The sequence below is a fragment of the Erpetoichthys calabaricus genome, chromosome 2 (genome assembly GCF_900747795.2).
Source record: "Erpetoichthys calabaricus chromosome 2, fErpCal1.3, whole genome shotgun sequence".
In the NCBI taxonomy this organism is placed as follows: domain Eukaryota; kingdom Metazoa; phylum Chordata; class Cladistia; order Polypteriformes; family Polypteridae; genus Erpetoichthys; species Erpetoichthys calabaricus.
In genome coordinates this window covers 198,455,727-198,477,024 of record NC_041395.2, presented here as the reverse complement: position 1 = coordinate 198,477,024, position 21,298 = coordinate 198,455,727, and the positions used below count along the sequence as shown (strand labels likewise).

The 21,298-nt window shown below is 39.0% G+C and overlaps 1 protein-coding gene across 5 annotated transcripts in view; it reads right to left on the bottom strand.

The window, feature by feature from the left end:
* clcn2c (chloride channel 2c) overlaps nucleotides 1-18,937 on the bottom strand; it is a 118,806-nt gene extending 99,869 nt beyond the window's left edge. The window contains exon 1 of one of the 5 annotated variants that reach the window (XM_051922146.1): nucleotides 18,730-18,937. Coding sequence is in view for 4 of the 5 variants with exons in the window: in XM_051922144.1 (XP_051778104.1) it covers nucleotides 665-721 (57 nt within the window). In the remaining variant the exon portion in view is untranslated. Of the gene's footprint in view, nucleotides 1-664; nucleotides 894-18,729 lie in introns of those variants that run through there. The other 4 variants (XM_051922144.1, XM_051922145.1, XM_028794986.2 and 1 more) reach the window with 4 other exon arrangements.
* Nucleotides 18,938-21,298: the final 2,361 nt, after the last annotated feature.

Genomic DNA, 21,298 nt, shown 5'->3' with positions numbered 1-21,298 from the left:
ATAAAAACGCAACCCTGTGACTTATCAGTTCTCTTTAGTGGTCAGATAACACAAAACAAAGTTGCAGGAAAACTCTATGAAGGTGTAGTATGCAACTACCTAAAACAAGCACCCTCTGGATGTACATGTACAATAAAAAGCTTGGCAAGACACAGCGCTTCATTGCACGCCTGAGATTCTTGCAAAAAGGGTTCAAACGCCATCGGCAATGCCGCACTTGTTCGTCCTCAAGCCCCTTAACAGCCTTCCACGGTGACCACTTAATCCGTGAATTCTTCGAGTGCTAAACTGACATTTACACTTGCCGCTGCAGTTTCTGGAACTTCGGTGTTCCTTTGCGGATCGGTTCACCTGAATTCAGTCAGTATTCGTTCAGTCATTTCTAACAACACTCTGGAAGAAAGACGAAGATTCATACTGTCCAGATCGATGGCCACTCGAAAATCTCCCAAACCTTATGAAGCACAGTTTGATCGGAGTGTGCGCCTCTGCTGTCCACTCTAAACTAACTCGTTTGGGCTTTGACTCGCTCCAACGAGAGAAACATCAAAAGTGGACATATTTCCCTAGTCCACTTTAAACTATCTCACCGCAGCACACTGAATGGCTTCCCATTGCTAAACTCCTGCAACAGCACCGAAACTGTACGGTTCGAACAACTCACCAAAGTCTGTTCATACTGCAGCGCGCGCGCCTCTGTCCCGTCGCTTGCCCCTTCCATGGCTTCACCACTGTGTTATTCCTCGAGAACCCTACTGACGAGCTCCAGGGACCTTAGGAAAAGTGGCCGGGGACATACGATCAGAACGAAGGGGTGTGTAAGCCACGCCCCGTTGTATTCAACAGCTTGGTGTCGCCTCCCACATCGTCTCTTTCCTCGTGAAAATGTAGATTTCTTCTAATAGCATTAATGGTTTACTATCCAGGCCCACAATTATTCTGTGAGCAATAAGAACAAACTTCGAGAATGACCCCCTCTCAGTGGTACACTCCACAATCGCTTCCCCTTCGAACTGCCGCTGAGCGTTTGAAGTTTGGGATATGAAAGTTACTCCAACTGCGTGCTTTATAACTTAAATTGCCAGGTGCAGAATTTGACCGCAGGTCTCAGTTTGGCAGGGTGCAGGCGGTCCAGCTTATTTATTATTCAAACCGGCTCATGCCGGTGACGGGCAGAATCGAAAGAAAAATCCAAGTGACTCCGGGGCAAAGGTATCTCCGGGACAGCTTGTTTTTTGGTGGCGAGTATGCAAGGCATGTGAGTTAAGCACCTTGTGCACCACCCAGTTTGTTAATAGAGCCAAAACGAGAGTGAAGGTGCGTACGCGTTACGGGGTATGACGGATTACATTTGTTTCATGGTTGATACTTAACTAAAGTGCGAATGTGACAGTCATTTTAAGCTGGCTGTATAGTCCTGACTACAGGAACCCAACCTGAGCAGTTGCTTCAACGCGACTAAGGAGCACTATACACGTGTCAGTCAATGTAACTTTGTGTTTAACACACAACACGGTAGTTCGGTGTACTGTATTTAGATCGCTTCATATATAATATTATATATAGCTGTGTTATTCTTTTCCCAAAACAACGGGTTCTCCGTTGTCGTGCTGAGGGTTATTCGAGTGTATCAAAAGTTCTATGCAAGTTAACAGTACTTTTCTGTATACTGTACATTTTTTTTTCATCGTGGGCTAATATTAGTTCACTGACGGTCCTAATTGTTGAACATGCTACATACAATTAGCCATGAGTAAAACATTCATGTCGTAGATCAGTTCTTGCTTTTCCTAGTGAATTGGCTTTTGTTGATAGTCAATGTAAAACGCAATTTTAGAGGAAAGTGCATTCTTTTGAATTAATTAATAACAATAATGGGAATTTGGGTATAAGTTTAATTTCACCCCAAATCAGATTGTGTAAAACTGGTAACTTCAGTCAGATTTGAATGTAATACTAATCAGTAATTTTGTACCGTTACAAAGTTTTAGAGGGCTTTAGATCAAAAGCAACATACACTGAAATAGTGGTTTCCTTTACCTTACAGCATTGACGTTTACAATCTGTGCTTTTAGGTATCACTAGGAATTAACTCAACGTTTTGAACACTGTACAGAAAAAGTGAAAAGAAATATCTTGAACTACTGTATATACAATGTCTACCTCCTATATGTTTTGTTCATGGGGAACCTCTTTAGTGAGCTGTACAAGTGTTTAAACAGCATGCAGTTGCTCTTGGCTTGTGTTGTACCCAGGGTTTGAAGTGGACCGATACAATACCGTCCGCTTTCTGGTTCTGGCTTGTGAACCGGAGTTTAACAGCACATTGCGGTCTGATCTCCAAAGGGACACCTTAGTTCTCTGCAATATCTTGTGCATTTTACCATAAAGTTGCCCCCCCACCCCCTGTTCTGTGTATTTTATGTATATAAGAGCAATCAACTTAATTTGTATATATTTTATACTGCATTGCGAGGAGAAAGAAGTAGTGGACAGAACAGGGAGTACTGCATGTTCCCAGGCAGGATACTTGCGAACCATGTACCAAAACAAAGTACCGGCAGCTATTTTCTTCCACTTCAAACACTAGTGAAAACGACCACAGAAGTAAAAACATTCAATTATTGCATGAGTCATCTAAATGCACAGAATGGAAATGTCATTACTGTTTGTAATAAGTTAAAGTAACAACACGATTCATTGTTAGCACTTTGTCTGTAGCTGTAGTTAAAAAAAAAAAAATATACAATCTTGAACATGCAACTGACAAAAAACATGAAAAGAAATATTTCAACAATCAATCCAAACATATGAAAACCGTACACATCTAATAATGGTAATAATAAATACTTTCACATTATTCCTACTGATTGCCCATTTCAATTCAAAATAATACGGTTTCCAGTATAATTCCGCTTTGTAGAAACCATCAAAAAAAGCCATGTCACTAGGAAAAGCAGAAATTGATCAACATGTTCAAGAGTAGGCAGCTCCAGTGAACTAGTAATATTGTAATTATTTGTCTGACACCTTTATCCAAGGCGACTAACAACATCAGAAATACAATTAGTTACATTTTATTTGTTTTTCCAATTGGAGCAGAAGCAGGTAAAATGACTTGTTCATGGAAACACTGTGTCAGTAGCAAGATTTAAATCCACAACCTCAGAATTTGCAGTCTTATTTCAAAAGTCTTAAATGCTACGCCAATAAAATTAGCCACTGGCATAAAAAAAGCTTACAAATATTGTATACAGAAAAGTACTTAGTTGCAGTTAAACCATATAACCAACAGAACTATAACTGAGGCTCATTGTCGTGATGAAAATTTCTGAGTGAATCCAGGTAACACAGCTAATTGAACATGCACCACAATCAAAAGGTTATGAAGTGGGTGAGCTACAGTCTGTAAAGTAAGGAGTGAGGTGACATCCCAGTGATAGAGAAGCTCTCTACTTGTAACAAAACTAAATCTAATTATTATACTCACATTATTTCTTCCAATGAAGGCAATACCAAGTCATTGTTTTCACTGCTTAATAATATCACACAACCCCCAGATTCTTTACCTTCTCACCTTTATTCAAATGATTTTTGTAATTCCCTTATGTCCTTTTTTTAATGAAAAAATCCAGAAGATTCACCAGTCTCTCGGTACGGATTCCTCCAGTACTTCATGTGAATTTCACCCACCAACTCGTCATTTTCTTCTTTTCAGCTTCCTACTTTCTCAGATCTTGTCTGTAAGTCTAAGCCACCCACCTGTCAACTGGACCCCCTTCCTACAGTTCTGGTCAAAGCCTGTCTCCCCTCTCTGGTCCCTCTTATTTCTGCTATAATCCACTCTTCTCCCACTACTGGTACTGTTCCTTCATCTTTTAAAACTGCTGCAATAACCCCAATACTGAATAAACCTGGTGCCGATCCGACTAATTTCAGTAATTTTCGTCCTATTTCTAATCTACCTTTCATTTCCAAAATTCTTGAAAAAAATAGTGGCTGTTCAACTTCATTCTCATTTATCTCAAAATAATCTGTATGAACAATTCCAGTCTGGTTTTCAGTACAGAAGCGGCACTTTTAAAAATGACTAACGACCTCCTTATGGCAGCTGATTCTGGTTTAATCACTATTCTCATCCTCCTTGATCTGAGTGCGGCCTTTGACACTATTTGTCACAATACTCTTCTCAATAGATTATCTTCGATTGGCATTACCCACACTCCACTAGATTGGTTCAGATCCTACCTCTCAGGCCGCATTCAGTTTGTTCAGTTTAAAACTTTCACATCCCAACCCACCGCTGTTAATTCAGGTGTGCCCCAGGGCACTGTCCTATATTTTTCGTAAATATAACATTAGCTTCCACTGTTATGCTGATGACACCCAGCTCTATCTCACTAGCAAACCTACTGTTTCCTTTCCACCCTCCTCGCTTATTGATTGCATAGCAGAAATCAAATCCTGGTTTTCTTCAAATTTTCTTCAATTAAATAGTGACAAAGCTGAGGTTCTCCTCATTGGTACAAAATCAACATTATCCAAAACTGATAATTTTTCATTTGTTATTGGTAATTCCTCTGTCTCCCCTTCCCCACAGGTTAAGAGTCTGGGTTTCATCCTTGATAGTACTTTATCCTTTCAGTCCCACATCAATAACATCTCACAGTTTGCATATTTCCACTTGCGTAACATTAATAGTATTCGCCCCTCCCTCGCTCCCCACACCACTGCTATCCTTGTTCATAGCCTTGTCACTTCTTGTTTGGATTATTGCAATTCCCTTTTCTTTGGTCTTTCTCGCAGATCTCTTTATAAGCTTTGACTGGTCCAGAATTCAGCTGCCTGCATCATTACTAGAACCCCCTCTATTCACCATATAACTCCCATTTTGCAGCAGCTTCACTGGCTTCCAGTTAAGTTCCGCATTCAATTCAAAATTCTTCTGTTAACTTTTAAGGCTATCCACAACCTTGCCCCTGCATATCTGTCTGACCTCCTCCATGTTTCCATTCCCTCCCATACCCTTAGATCCAATTCCTCCATCCACTTGACTGTCCCCTTCGTCCATCTTACCACTATGGGGAGCAGGGCATTCAGTTGCTCTGCTTCCCAGCTCTGTAACTCACTACCATCTGAGCTTAGAAATATTGAATCATTTTCACTTTTCAAATCTAAACTTACAACTCATTTGTTTAAGACTGCTTTTTCTCTTTGATTACAATTGCTCTGTCTAATTTTAATTTTTGTATTTTAGTTTTGTTTATAATCGATGTTTTATCTATTGTTCGGTGTCCTTGAGTGTTTAGAAAGGCACCTACAAATAAATAAAATGTATTATTATTATTAGATGGTGTTCTATAAGGGAGTATATAGGGGTGTGAAAGTCATATTACCCAAAACATTCAACTTCTTGTAAGTGTGGAGCAGTGTGGTACACAGCGTAAGATGGCGACTTTCATCTGGGTTGGATCGAGATGTTCACCTGTCCGGGCCACAGGTTGTTAAAGTAGAGCTCACCCATGTGAATCAAGTAATGCACAACTGTCATGCTGTGGTAAAAAATACTAAATGCAAACTTGTTCCCTAGTTAAATGTATATTGCAGAGAAAAATTATTTGGCCACTTCCCAATTTCATTAATTCCTGCAAGTTTTTCGCTCTGAAGTTTTCAGATTACATCCTGCCTGAAGAAGGGGCCTCAGTTGCCTCGAAAAGTTTGCATATTGTAATCAGTTCAGTTAGCCAATAAAAGGTGTAATTTTGCTTGTCTCATTGTATCAACAATGGCTAACACAGTACAACACCCTAGTACTACTTTAGTCTTCAACCAAAGTCTTACATTAAATAAAAAGGCATCTGGAGTGAACAAATTAATAAAAAAAAAGTTTTCTCATATAATTTATGGATTGAACAAAGTTATCTAACTCCAGCTGGCACCGTGTTAAAAAGTAATCCCCCTGTCGCACTGCACAACCGGTTGACCTTTAACTACAATAACTGGAACCAAACAATTTACGTATAATTCAATACCAACCTTTCACATCACTGGAGGAATTTTAATCCACTCTTCCATGTAGGACTGCTGTCATTCAGAAACTGTGGTTAGGTTTTCTAGCATGAACTGCTTGTTTCTGGTTCTACCATGGCATCTATATTAGGTTCAGGTCTAGACTTTCACAAGGCTAATGCAAAACTTTGCTTTTGCATCTTTTCAGCCTTTTGGATATAAATTTGCTTTTGTGTTTTGGATCGTTGCCTTGCTGCATGATCCAGTACTCTTCAGTTTTAACTCATGGACTGGTATATTTCTCTTTTAGCTCATGGACTGGCATATTCCTCTTAAGAATTCTGTCTGCTACAGAGCAGAATTCATGGTTCCTTTGGTTAAGACAAGATCTCCATGTACAGAGGATGAAAAGAATCCTTGTCAGCACTGTCATGAGCTGGGGTCAGATTTATAAAACTTATGTACGCTAAAAAAGAGGCCTCAAATATATCTATGCAACTTTCCACACAAAAGTTGTGATTTATAAAAGAAATTTTGAGGGGAGAACTTCCTAATTTTATGACAACTCTGACCAATCCATACAAAACATTTTGGAGAAACGACTGGAAAATGATTATACCCTTGCTCAAATAGGGAAATGCAGCCAAAGCATCTAAATGGCAACTCACGAATATGAGCTGTTATTATAATGTGCATCAACATGACAAGTGATGACTATCATGCACAGACTATTTTACTTCTCTTTTAAGAAGGCCAATGCTGAATATTTGCACTAAAAAACTTTGTATTAGTATCCAGTTTTCTGAATGTAATCGGAGCAATTTATGGCACTCATATTGCAATACAGGCACTGAGCGAGAATGGATCTGTTTTTGTTGACCATAAGCAGTCACACTCCATTAACACACAAGTCATGTGTGATGCCAAGATGAGACTGACAAATGTCATGGCTTGGGTCAACCCATGATTCATTTATTTTGAGGCAAAGTAGCTCTGGCAGATATAATGGTACTATACATAGTGGCTGACGTTTTGGTAAGGTAACTGGTTGAAACCTTAGATATTCATATGGCCTATACTATTCATCCATCCATCCATTTTCCAACCCGCTGAATCCGAACACAGGGTCACGGGGGTCTGCTGGAGCCAATCCCAGCCAACACAGGGCACAAGGCAGGAAACAATCCTGGGCAGGGTGCCAACCCACCGCAGTATACTATTCATTGTAACAGCAATTATGTCATTACATGTGCCAGGTGATAATGGATACCCACTCAGATGTTGGCACCTTACACCTTTCCCTGACCCTAAACACTTAAAAATAATGATCCTTTAGTGGCACTTTATGGTTCCTTACTGGGTTATGTGGTTCTTTGTAGAACTGTTGCTTGACAAAGCACCATTTAATTATGGTAAGGGTTCTTTGCATGTGAAGTTGATTCTTTCTGCTTTGAGAAACTTTCTAGTTTCTAGAAAAAAACTGTCATTTTTCATGTGTGGTAGGCTACCTTGCAGGACACTGACAGACTAAAATAACCTGGACTAACAAATCTATGACTGTCTGCTCAAGCATTTACTGTATAGAGTCTGTTATTTATGTAAATTAATAAAGGTTCTTTCTGGAATCTTCATGTGGATGGGTCTTTTTAAAACCAAAAATGGTCACCCACATCACCCCCCCAACCCAAGTGGCATTGCTCTAAAGCACCACTCTGCCACCTTTATTGTTGACAGTGCAGCATGCAAAGGAGAAGTGCTAACAATGTTGTCCTTCCATATGTTTGAGGTTGATTAACATGCTCTATATATGGTTATTTCAGGGTGGCGTCTGGGCAGGGTTCAAGGTGTGTTCACATGTGCACATTTACAAGATGATTGTGATTTATAAAGGGTAAGTTGCATAGAAATGTGACAATGCCTGCTTTTATAAATCATAATTATTCTGGTGTACATATTTTCCTGTTTTTTGACATATGCATATTTTCACATTCAAATCAATGCAAAGCTTTATAAATGAGACCCCTGGGGCCTCATGTATAACGCTGTGAGTAGAGCTCACACTATAACATGGCATAAGCACAAAAGCGGAAATGTTCGTACGCACAAAAAAATCCAGTTGGCATTCGCCAACTTCCACATTCTTCCGCTACATAAATCCCGCACCTGCTGTCCCGCCCCAACTCCTCCCAGAATTATGCCTCTTTGAATATGCAAATCAATATAAATAGCCCTTAAGCTCAGCCTTCTGTGAAAAGACAATGGCAAAAGCACATGGGAAAACAGAAGAATTTCAGCGAATACCAAGTGGAGGCAAGGAAAAACGTACTATTTGTTGGTTTAAACAGTGGTATAAACAACAAAGGGAAGTTGATCGAGTGACATAGCGTGTCAGAGAAACTCGAAAGCTCAAGTTCACAAAGTCGCACAGTGCCCGAAATAAAAAAGAAGTTGTCACATATCAAAATCGCCGTGAAAAGGCGAGTCGTAGCCCACCGTCTGAATGTCATATGAAATCTTATTAAGGTACAGAGAAAAAAAAAGGAACACAGTGGGGAAAAAAGCACAAAATGTCAACTTTAATCTCGAAATTTCCACTTTTATCACGTAGTTTATTTTGTCATTAAAGGCTCCTATCAATTATGGAAAATCCACTGCATCCACTAAACAGTGTCATCTCTAGACAGAAGAGCAGCTTCAGCGACAGACTGCTGTCACTGTCCTGCTCCACTGACAGACTGAGAAGATCGTTCCTCCCCCAAACTATGTGACTCTTCTATTCCACCCGGGGGGGTAAACGTTAACATTATATAAAGTTATTGTCTGTTTTTACCTGCATTATTATCAATCTTTAATTTAATATTGTCTTTTGTATCAGTAAGGTGCTGCTGGAGTATGTGAATTTCCCCTTGGGAATAATAAAGTATCTATCTATCTATCTATCTATCTATCTATCTATCTATCTATCTATCTATCTATCTATCTATCTATCTATCTATCTATCTATCTATCTATCTATCTAAAGTGGAACATCATAAACTTCATCTTAAAATCATTTAATTTACTAGTTTCTCAAATCCTATCATAACTAAAGTAGCACGTTAAATGCTTTGTTTTGTATTTGATCTTCTATGTGCTCAATGTGCGTGAATCACTATGTGCTTCCGGGCTTTCTCTTCCTCCGACAGGACACAGAATCCATTACATTCGTAATATTACATCTGTGCGACCTTCAATGAAATACTTTATTGTAGCAGTACTGTCTCTTTCAAACGTACTAATCCCCAATTCCTGTCCTTACTTTTCTTTCTCCAAATACCCAATCGCCACACAATCAGCTCTGTAATAGATGTTAAGCCATCTGTAAGCTTAGAATGCTGATTCTTCAAAACTTTTAAGGAACATTGACATATCTTCGTAGTATGTGTTTAATTATTCTATCCATCTATCCTTCCAGTGTCACGTCAGCACCAGCAAGAATACAGCGCGAGGCAGGAACAATCCGTGAACGGAGCGCCAGCTCCTCGCTAGTGCTGCGGCACCGTGTCCTCGCATGTTTAATTATTAACAACATAGATTATTTAAATGAAGTTAAAGTTTTATCTGTATAATATAATAAACATATTTTGCTGCATTTCATCTTTAAAATGATATCGTCATCATATATAAATACACGCTTTATAAAGTGGCTCAGGTTTTGCAATATTATAACTGTAGTGCAAGTTTACAGTGAGGTAATTGTACTTATAAGTACAAACAGTTCTACAAAGAGCACTTGATGGACTGATTGAGTGCATTTATAGTTCTTGGGATAAAACTATTTCTGAACCGCGAGGTCCGTACAGGAAAGGCTTTGAAGCGTTTGCCGTGTGAGAGCAGTTCAAATAGGCAGCATGGCTGAGGCAGCATGTGCTTGATGCTGTATACTGATAATTCTCTTTCCGATCAGCTGCTGTAGATCTGTGATTCCCCACTCAGATATAGTGATATAAATACTCCGAGTGGTGCAGTGAGAGTAATATGGAAAAAGACGATCCGCTGTGGCTATTCCCTGGACCATTATATTGTTGCAGGTTAATTACAATCAGATGCCTTAAACTAATAAACAATATGCAGTTAGTTTCAGTGTATATGATAAAGCTGCGTCAGGGATGTGGGTCTAAAAAATATTGGGTACCCACACAGGAACAGTAGCACTGCTTTGACGCTGGGTGCCGCCAGTTTGCAAAACTGAGCAGAGAACTTGCGTACCAAGTTTAGTTTTTATACATCACGATTTGAGCATGGAAATTTTCGTACACATCATTTTTGTGCGTACACACCATTTATACATGAGGCCCCTGGAGTTTATTTTTAAATTTTATGCAGTTTATCCTTGGCCCCTTCATTTTAGTGTATTGTAGAGGTCAAGGAGTCATATTGGTTTTTGCATATGATGCATTTCTAAAGGTGTTTAAAAGTAAACTTGTGAGGCTTTTGCTGTATTTTTTAATCAAAAAATTAATGATATTAGAAATAATATAGTACATCTCCCCAATACTGATCCTCTTAAACCCCGGTACTCCATTATAAACAAATTAAATTCTTTCAACAGGATAGATTTACCTGATTTATATAAAATAATTTCTCAACTGAGACCGTCCACCTGCGTCCTTGACCCAGTACCAACAGGTTTTTTCAAAGAAGTATTGGGCATACTAATTGATAGTATTCTTGACATAGTAAACTTGTCATTAGATACGGGGGTCTTCCCGGACTGTCTTAAGACTGCTGTAGTTAAACCCCTGCTAAAGAAAAATAATCTGGACTCCTCTGCTTTTGAAAATTATAGACCTATTTCTAAACTGCCTTAAGTAAAATCCTAGAGAAGGCAGTCATTATGCAGCTAAATGACCACCTCAATGAACATGCTATTCTTGATAAGTTTCAGTCGGGTTTCAGAACAAGTCACAGTACAGAAACTGCACTTGTTAAGTAGTAAATGACTTGCAGGTAAATGCAGACAGAGGCCGTTTATCTGTTCTCATCCTCCTAGATCTGAGTGGCGCATTTGATACCATTGATCACAATATTCTTAGAAATTGCCTTAGTCAGTAGGTGGGCCTCTCTGGCAGTGTCTTAAATTGGTTTGAATCCTACCTGGCAGGTAGAAAATTCTTTGTTAGTTGTGGTAATTATACTTCAAAGACACATGATATTCTATATGGTGTCCCACAAGGCTCTATCCTGGGTCCGCTGCTCTTTTCAATTTACATGCTTCCGTTAGGTCAGATTATCTCGGGGCATAATGTGAGCTACCACAGCTATGCTGATGACACACAGCTGTATTTATCAATAACGCCGGACAACCCCGACAGTCTTGATTCACTGACACAATGTCTCACTTGTGTTTCTGAATGGATGAGTACTAATTTTCTCAAACGAAATAAGGAGAAAACAGAAATTTTAGTGATTGGCAATAATGGATATAATGAGGGTATTAGAAATAAACTTGATTCAATAGGATTTAAAGTCAAGATGGAGGTAAAGAATTTAGGGGTAACTATTGACACTGACCTGAATTTTAAATCGTATATTAATCAGATTACTAGAACAGCATTTTTTCACTTAAGAAATATAGCAAAAGTTAGACCTCTTATAACATTGCAAGATGCTGAGAAATTAGTTGACGCTTTTGTTTTCAGTCGACTTGATTACTGTAACGCACTCCTCTCAGGACTACCCAAAAAAAACATCAATGGATTACAACTAGTGCAGAATGCAGCTGCTAGAATCTTAACTAGGAAAAGAAAATCCGAGCACATTTCTCCAGTTTTGATGTCACTACATTGGTTACCTGTGTTATTTAGAATGGACTTCAAAATACTGCTTATGGTTTACAACGCCTTAAATAATCTCACACCATCTTATATTTCGGAATGTCTTACACCTTACACTCCAAATCGTAACCTTAGATCTTCAAATGAGTGTCTGCTTAGAATTTCAAGAGCTAAACTTAAAAGAAGTGGTGAGGCGGCCTTCTGCTGTTATGCACCTAAAATCTTGAATAGCTTGCCAATAGGAATTTTACAGTGGAGAACTTTTAAAAGCTGCTTAAAACTCATGATTTTAACATGGCTTCTTCATGGCTTCATTTCAGTTTAATCCTGATGCCCTGTATATTCAATTAATTACCATTATTATTCATGGTGGCTCCAAAATCCATACTAACCCCTACTTTCTCTTCTCTTCTTTTTCCGGTTTTCTGTGGTGGCGATCTGTGCCACCACCACCTAATCAAAGCACCGTGATGCCCCTACATTGATGGATTAAAGGCCAGAAGTCCACATGACCATCATCATCAAGTTCTTCCATGAGAACCCTGAAAACCATGAGGACTGATTGAGGTCATTTATGTTAGGTAGAATGCCTAGAGGGGCTGGGCCGTCTTGTGGCCTGAACCCCTGCAGATTGTATTTTTTTCTCCAGCCATTTGGAGTTTTTTTTTTTCTGTTCTCCCTGGCCAGCGGACCTTACTTTTATTTTATGTTATTTTAATTAGTGTTCCCTTATTTTAATTCATTTTTTTTGTCTTTTTTATCTTTCTTCATCATGTAAAGCACTTTGAGCTACATTATTTCTATGAAAATGTGCTATATAAATAAATGTTGTTGTTGTAAATATGTTCTCTCAATGTGCCATCTTGTTTTTTTATAAGCACCACTATCTTGAGCACCTGTAGGTAGAGACACATTCATAGATTGCCAGACAAGCTCATCCACAGGTCTTGTTGAGTAACAGTAATGGTGTGAGCACTTGTAAGATGGCAAAATTGAGCATTCTTTATCCAAATTTGTGGAAACAGATTTCTTTGAGCATTTAAAAAAAATTCTGGTTTTCAACTTTTTCTGCCCCTCGACTAAACTTTACTTTTTGATCTTGGCTATTTATTTTTTTATGATTTATTTCCTGATTCCATCAATATTCGAAATGCCTTGTGCTCTGCACAGTTAGTACATTCACACTACTACCACCTTCAGGTTTCCCTCCTAGTTTGATGTTCTTATTATGAAATGCTGTGTTTGCTTTATGTTATGCATAATGGGACCCATGTCATCCAGAAAGTTCCACTTTTCCCTCACCTGTCCTTAGAACACTCTCTCAAATAGTTTGGTCATTTTCTAAGGGGCTACCTCACAAACAAGATGAACATTTATGTTCTTTTTTCGTTAGCAGGGGTTTCTACCTTGAGATTCTCTGATGATGGTCATTTTTGGCCAGTGTCTTTCAGATAGCAGAGTCATGATCACTGGCTTTTCTAAAGAAAAAGAAAGTCTGCAGTACTTTTGATGTTTTGAAAGATAATTAGTAAATTCCTGGATTATTTTATGTATTATTTTGAAGTAATTTTGACATACCAGCTAGACAATTCTCTACCTTTCTAAGTGTTTTCTATTTGGAGATTATTTTCAGTGGTGTCGAAGAGCCTTAGAAATTAATTTGTAGCCCTTTACAAACTAATAAATGTGAACATTTTTCTAACTTCTTCATAAATTTTCTTTGATTTTGACATTATGTGCTTGTTGAATTTTTGTGCTTTCAACTTAAAGATATGGGCTCAAACAAGTGATGTTTATATTGAGCGGGGCTGGTTGTAATCAAGCCTGGCTGTGTTCAATCAGCTCTAATTATTCCTTTAATCAGAATTGACTAGGGGGCAATTACTTTTTCACATAGTGTACATTGGGGTTGGATAAAAGTTTAGTTTTTTTTTTGTTTTTTTTTTTACCCAGGTGCCCTTTATATAAAATTTGTGTTGAATTACAGAAATACAGAAAGGGCAATACGTTTGTATAATATTTTACTCAAACTTGCAAGAAGACTAAAGAGGTTTCATTTTGAGTACCTATATTTTCTGAACCTAATTCTTCTTGGTTGAATTAAAATAGAGTAAAGACCTGTATCATGACAGCAACAGATAGAGTAAGAAACATGTTTAGATGGGGCGGCAAGCTGCCAAAGCACATGCTTGATCACATTAAGCTGAATCAATACTGCCATTCAACCAAAGAAAATGTCTTTTGATGGTGGCTTGAAAACATAGTCCCTGAGAGAAATCTGTGCAAACTAGTGGGAACATGCATGCTTCACATAGGTTTGACTTCTTGTTTGAAATCCTTGTATGTCTGTACAATGACATTGTTTTTCTCCATATCCAAATGTGTTGCTTTTACTGAGTTAGTGAAGCAGACACACTAGCATTACCTGTCCTTTCATTTTTAATTGCATTCAAATTGCTGTTTATTGATACTGTACATTTATTAAACTGATTTACTTATTAAAGCATCGGTGACATTAAAGTGCAATGATCATTTATTCATACAGAATTTAATGGAGAGGTCATGAATTATTTATATTCAAAGTGGCAGAGGCTCTGCGTGTGATGAAACTGATTGTTAACAGAAGTTCATTTGTAATCAGTGCTGCGTATGGGAAGACATAGTTTTGCAAGACATGTAAAACCATGGGAAGAAACTGGTGTTGGAGGTATTACTACATTTCCTTCTCAATTTTTGTATATTTTAATTACTGAATGGTGTAAAAGATGACCAGGTCTACCAAACTGGTACAATATGTTCACACTGATGCCACGTTTTGCTTAAGCAATTACAATATAACTTACTGCTGCTTTTAAACTACTGTCCCACAAGTCTAACAAGAATATTTGCAGCAGCACAGGCACACTCCTCAGTTAACATGTCTGGCCTTGTCTGGGCCCTGTTGTCAGGTCTGTGGGATTTGAGAGCTGGGATTTGTTATTCTGTGTATTCTTATATACATTGCAACATTAATTTAGGAGCTGTGAATATAACTGGACCAGCAATGAAGCAAGATGTACTGAAACTTGATAAGCCTATATTAACTGCTGATAAATCGCTCCACTGCTCAGTGTTTGATGATTCTACATATTGCTGACTAAACTTTGGCATTGTTTAAAAAGTAGATTGCCCATCTTACAAGGGAAAGATAAAAACAACAATGCCCTCCCCTCCCCTTGTTAATATTAACCTGTAGTGCTTGCGTAAAAGGGTCAGGGTTTTCTGGTAATCGTTAAATCTAGAGGGCTCTGTGTGAAAAACAATGACATGCAATTTTTCTTATAGACAGTAATTTTTAAAAAATATGAAACGTGTTTGTATACTATGCATTTAAACCTATTCTGGCTACTGATCTAGGCCTGTTCTGACATTGTAAAACTTGCAAGATTTTAACTACACAATTCATCCAGGTGTCCATTTTCTAAATCTGCTTTTTCTTGTCCTGGAGCTTACACAACCAGAGCCTATCCCAATAGCACTAGGCAGGTCACGTTGCTGTACACTCATCCACTCACTCTTGGCCAGTACAGAGTAGCCAACAATCCTATCCTCTGTGCTTGGGATGTGACAGAAAACCACAATACCCAGGTAAATCCCAGCGGGAAGAAACTGGGCATGGTTTCTAACCGAGCTCTCCTAACCCGTGAAACAGCACCTTAAGTATACCATTGAACCTGAGTCCTATAAGAGCATGTGTTAAATTAAGTTACTTTAGACAGCAAACAATCCAACATAATTCCAATAAAATACATCATTAGTATTTAATGGATTTACTGCCTGGCCTTACAACACCAGGGACTATAGTCCAGTGCCTAGCTTGAACCATGATCTTTAAGGAATCTGTATTTTCTCTGTGCACACATTTGTTTGCTCTAGATACATTGTCTTCCTGCAATATCTCCAAGTTGTTCAGGTTAAGGTAACCGGCATTATTTGCCAATCCAGTAGAAATGAGCAAGTGCAACCTGTGAAGGACTGGTTTACCATCCCAGACTGGTTCCTGACATGTGTCATATATGAATCAGATAGCCTCCAGGTTCATCTCAAGTCTGCACTGAAAAAAAGGGTTAAGAAATGAAAGACTGTGTGCATTATTAGCCCTTACATATGCCACAGAAATTTCCCTGACTCATTTTTATTAAATAAAAGAAAGAATTTTTGTCTGTTGAATACTTACCCGTTTTGTTTAAAATTTGGTATTAAGCTGGTATATATATATATATATATATATATATATATATATAATTTTTTTTTTTTTACCTGACTTGTTTACATTCAGAATGCATGCTTCCATCCTGGCACTCAATTAATTCAGTATGGCTTTTGCATGTATTTTTTTCTTTATATTTTATGTTTTGCTTTATTTCTTATAAACAGCCTGGAATTTTTTTCCTCTACCTTGGTGGGTGCAGCAACACACTGTATCAGTGCATGCTCCAATCTTGTGTGTAAAGGTTGCTTATTAGGCGGCTCTTTGCAACGAATGTTTCTTCATTTATTGAACAGCATTCTTGGAGCTTTTCGAAAGTGCAACACGATGTATCGTCACCACCTGCTGGAGACAGTGCCTCACCACACAGCTTCTGTTCCGAAACAAAACTGGCTGATCTTTTACTCTTCACACATACATACAGCATAATAGCTATCAGCCAACTGGAGGCAAAATGGCCTGCATGTCAAGTCTGAAGGGTTGTATAGTATTGCATTGTTTACAGCAAGTGTTTTATGTTTATTTGTGTTTATGCAGATATAATGCCTACTGTTTTGGCTCATAGAATCACTTATTCACTTAATTGTTATCTTGGATCTTAAATCAAAAAGTTAAGTGTATTTCTTGGTGGGAGGGAGGAGGAAATGTCATCCCATTTCTGTAAAAACGGTATTGATCTAATTTCTACTATATTCCCATTTCCCATCTAATCTCAACTCTTTGTATTCAATGTTTCTCTTTCAAAATATATTCTTTTTTGCTTTATAAAGCACATTGTGATTGTGCACTTTATGAAGGGTATGTAAAATGAAGATCAATTCATCGTATTACATGAAACCACTTGTGTTGAAAATTCCTGCTAAACTGCTCCTTGTTGCTTTTGGTGTTCAATAACAAGCAGGAGTGATTCAAACAAAATGTCTCCAGACAGCATTTTGAAGCTTTTCAAAGATATCTGTGTCCATTCAGTCAAACAGCACTCAATGCGACTGCCCATTAAAATTTTTTAATAGTGCCCATGTTGGCCTTTCAACTTTAACAACCAGTGATCACCTTCATAACAGAGCCTCATAATTAGCCTTGTGTCTTTGACTCTGGTATAGTGATGCTCTGTACATTTATAAAACAGTAGTACTCCCTGAATTAGGTTTTAGCAGTGTCATGTCTGGCTTTCTCTTTGCCAGTAACCCATTGCATGAACTCTCCTGTGAACTCTGCAGTCTTGTCTTGTCAGTCATGTACTTTGTTTCACTTGTCATATCTGTAATAAAAAATCTCTTTGTTCAACGTTTCACCTCATTCTTTGATCAAACTTACAACAACACTTTGATGCTGTTCTTTTTAGCAGTGTTGAGTTAGTCTTTCATGTGCCAATCCCTTAACCCTGACAAAAAAATTAGACCTGTACCATACTGGTTTGCTTTACTGTGACTACTTTTCATCTCTGTAATATTCATAGATAGATAAATAGAACTTTATTTGTCCCTAGGGAATAATTTGGCTTCTTTCAGAAGCCCATCAAATAACTAAATAATAAGCATGTAAATTCACCATCCTCAAAAACTGGCCTCGCTCCTGATAGGTAGCCTATACCAATGCCCCTCATTTTCCTGATCAATCACTAAAAACATAATCAAGTGGGTTACTTATGTGGATGGATGATTGATTGGTTATAGACTGCCATATTTATGATTCTTTCTCTCTATGTCACTCTTCATTCATTGCTGCTGTGAACCTGCATTCCAATAATGGCTCATTTCCGGCTCAGTCTGTCTTACAGCATCTAGCGCAAAACAGAAATAAACACAAGACAGAATGGCATTCCACTAAAAATTTTAAAAGTAAAGGTGCAAAGTGGTTCTTCAGAGAGGTGCCATATAGGAAAACTGCTTCCACATGAAGATTCCAGGCCTTTAGTTTTAGATGCATCACAGGCACAGTAAATATAGATAACAGAGTTGTGCAATACAAATGGGTTCCTGATTTTAAAAGGACTCTTGCTGCATGCATGGCGATAGGCTAGGTTCAGGAGGCCTTGGTCTTTTAGTATCTCGCTACCTACACATTAAAGATTTATGTTTTCTTCACACATTAGGAACCTTTCCAAAGCCTAAAGAATCAATGTTGCATGGAAAGGACCTTTACCTGAATAAAATGGAACTTCAAAACGCGGTAAGGTGCCATTAAGACCACATTATTTGCATGGTCGGATGTACTCATTTACACACTCCCGCTGACTTTTCAGTACAAGTCCAATATAAAGTTAGTTTTGAGAGTGCTGCGCTAATCACTGCACCACTCTGTCACCAAGCTCACATCACTGATAATATTTAATAGAAAGAATGCGACGCAAGCATCGCACCATTCTAAAGTACGGTTGGCGAAATGAAGAAGTGAGATGTGGTTTAGGGTGACAAATACTTGGTTGGGGAGATGGGGTGATAGATACTAAGCAATAAGGATACCATGACAAAACGTGGCTGGGGCCGAGTTCGTGGCTTCGCAGGTCAGGAATGTACTGAGCGGGCATACCCATCTTAAATCCAGCAAGTAGACGTGCAGCATTCGGTACTACAGGATGCCTAAGGCAGCGACAGGATGTCCTGAACGTAATGAACGGGAGGTATTGGAAGAAGTAATCGATGTGACACTCACATTTCTGATGGTTCTTCTTCCTCCTCTCCAGTTACTTGGCTCCGCTGTGCTTCATGTTCCATCACATTTGCTCGACAACGGAGAGAAGTTAGATTGGAGTACGCCTCCGACAAACCCAAAAATAACCTCAGAAAATGAACTGAATCGATGCGTGTCTGCAGTAGCGCTCTAAAACTGCGGTGCACAGGTTTGAAGCTTTAAAGCAGCGCAGCCCACGGTGCAGAACCCCCTTCGGGTCTACTAGCCCCACTCGGAGACATTCAGCCTGCTGGCTGCCTGAGGCTCAGAGTGGGTGGGGGGCATTGATCCACTGTTGCAATGCGGGAGACGCGCAGCGACACTCTGAACCTCTAATAAGCGTTTACGAGGTCCGATACAAACGCAAATGAATGGTCCACTCCAACGATAATATGCCACGATTGAAGTCGCTCTGAACAGTACTTAAAATTAGCTAGATTCATTGGAAATATTATGTATTGCACAGTACTCCGTGAACTCCACGCAGGGTGACGCGCGTGTGCCGTCCATAACCGTTAGAGCAAATGGGAGGACAGCGCCCCCACGTGACAAAACGCAGTGACAATAAATACGCAAGCCTAATCAAACACTACACTACTCCAAACTCGTCTGATATTCATTATAAACCCGAAGAAGCAAATTTTGGGACAAGTAACCGCTTGACAGCATATCCTAGTAGTATACTATCGAATCCTCAACCGGCTGTATTGATACGATATTTGAAGGTCATACCTGCACTTGAGTATTACACCGGCTGTTCCATTCTCATACTCCAGTAGAATGACATCTCTGTCTTTCGGATGGCACGAGACGTTGCTGAGCCCTTCATTGCTGAACGCTTCATGCTTTGAGTCTTGACTACTGACCACTATATACTGTACACGGCTTCGAGGGACTGTTACTGGCAGGGATCATGTGTGAACGTGGGTGAAATATAAATTCAAACTTTTTTTTCCCAGAGCAAGATGAAAATCCATCATGACTAAAATAACATACAGTAGATTCCGCATAACATATGTATTAAACAGCGTGTCTGATACATGAAACCTCTGGACCAGGCATGTAATATCGAATTACACCTGGCGATCCAGCCAAAGATTCAATTACTTTATTCCTCCATCGTTGAACATGTTTGACTCCGCAATACACGGAGAAGGCCACCCGAACAATTAATACTCAATTGCACTATCCTTATTTAACAGCAGAACTTTGAATCACTGAACCATTTATGTTTGTCAATATCCAAGACATACTCTGTTTGGCTTCTGAGGCTAATTACTAAAGAATACATGCCCCTAGAGCCATGCCACTACTGTCGTCTTGCGTTAACCGGCATTTTGACGGACAAAAGAAAAGTGTGCACATTTACCTATTTTTTCAGTTCAATTTAAAGACGTGGAGTAGAGTAGAAACAAGACAATTCGATAACGAGTAAAGTAACGAGTTAAGTAAATGGAAGGAATAACAGAATGGCGGTGCAACGAAGGCTCTCATGTTTCTAATGTCTTTCCCACGGGCAGGCGGGCAGCTTGGCAATACAGAAGTGCAGGCTCCAAGTTTGCAACAGAAAAGAAATGGAACAGAGAACGGTCAGTAATCCTTCACATTTATTGTAATACCTTTTTTTTAAAATGACTAACAATCAGAAATATAGTAAGCACTGTTAATCTGCAGCTCTATCAAGGTATGCAAAATAAATTAGTGAATCTTCTGCCTGGATTTAAAAGCTGAGGGCAAATGGGGCATCTTATATTCAAGCAAGCAGATTCTTCCACAGCTTGGGAGCTTAGATAAAAGTCCCATCTCCCACTGTTATTTATTTATTGGAAACTGTTACCGATCTAAATTTTTCTGACATCTTCAGGAGCATGGCTATTTTGGGAACCAAACATAGTTTCTCTATGTCATCGCCATGAAGATTAGTGAACTGGTTTTGTTAACGTTCATGCTCTCCTGGTTACTATGTGGGTCTTTTTACGAACATGCTGGTTGCGTTTACTAGCGACTCTGCATTGATAGGGCACTATCCAGGTTTTTTTCAGCCTTGCATCCAGTAATTATTTGATTGGCTCTGGCACCCATGTCCTGGAACTAAATTAGACAGGTTTGACAATGTTTGTAATAAACACAAACCCGCAATTAACTGGCGCCCCAGCCAAAGATAGGTCATGCCTTGGTGCTCAGTGCCGTCGGAATGGGCTCTAACTTCTGGACTTACCTCGGGAATGTTAATTTATAAATGTAAGATATAACTATGTGACTTTAATTTACACATTATAAATGTTCCTACAATTTACATCGGTAAACGGCCTCTGGTTTAAGAAGTGGCTTAAAGAACTGCAGGGATGGGCAGTGGCGTCACTAGGCTTAGTGTCACCCACTGCGGTGTGTGTGTACGTGGGGAATGTGTTTGAGAGTCTGGTTGACCCCGTGGTCCCCCATTATTTCAACATGAAACACTATACAGATGCTTTATAGTCAGTCTAACGGTGTCACCTGGTGCAGTGCACACACCTCTGAGGTCACGTGGGACAGGTTTCTCATTTTAGAA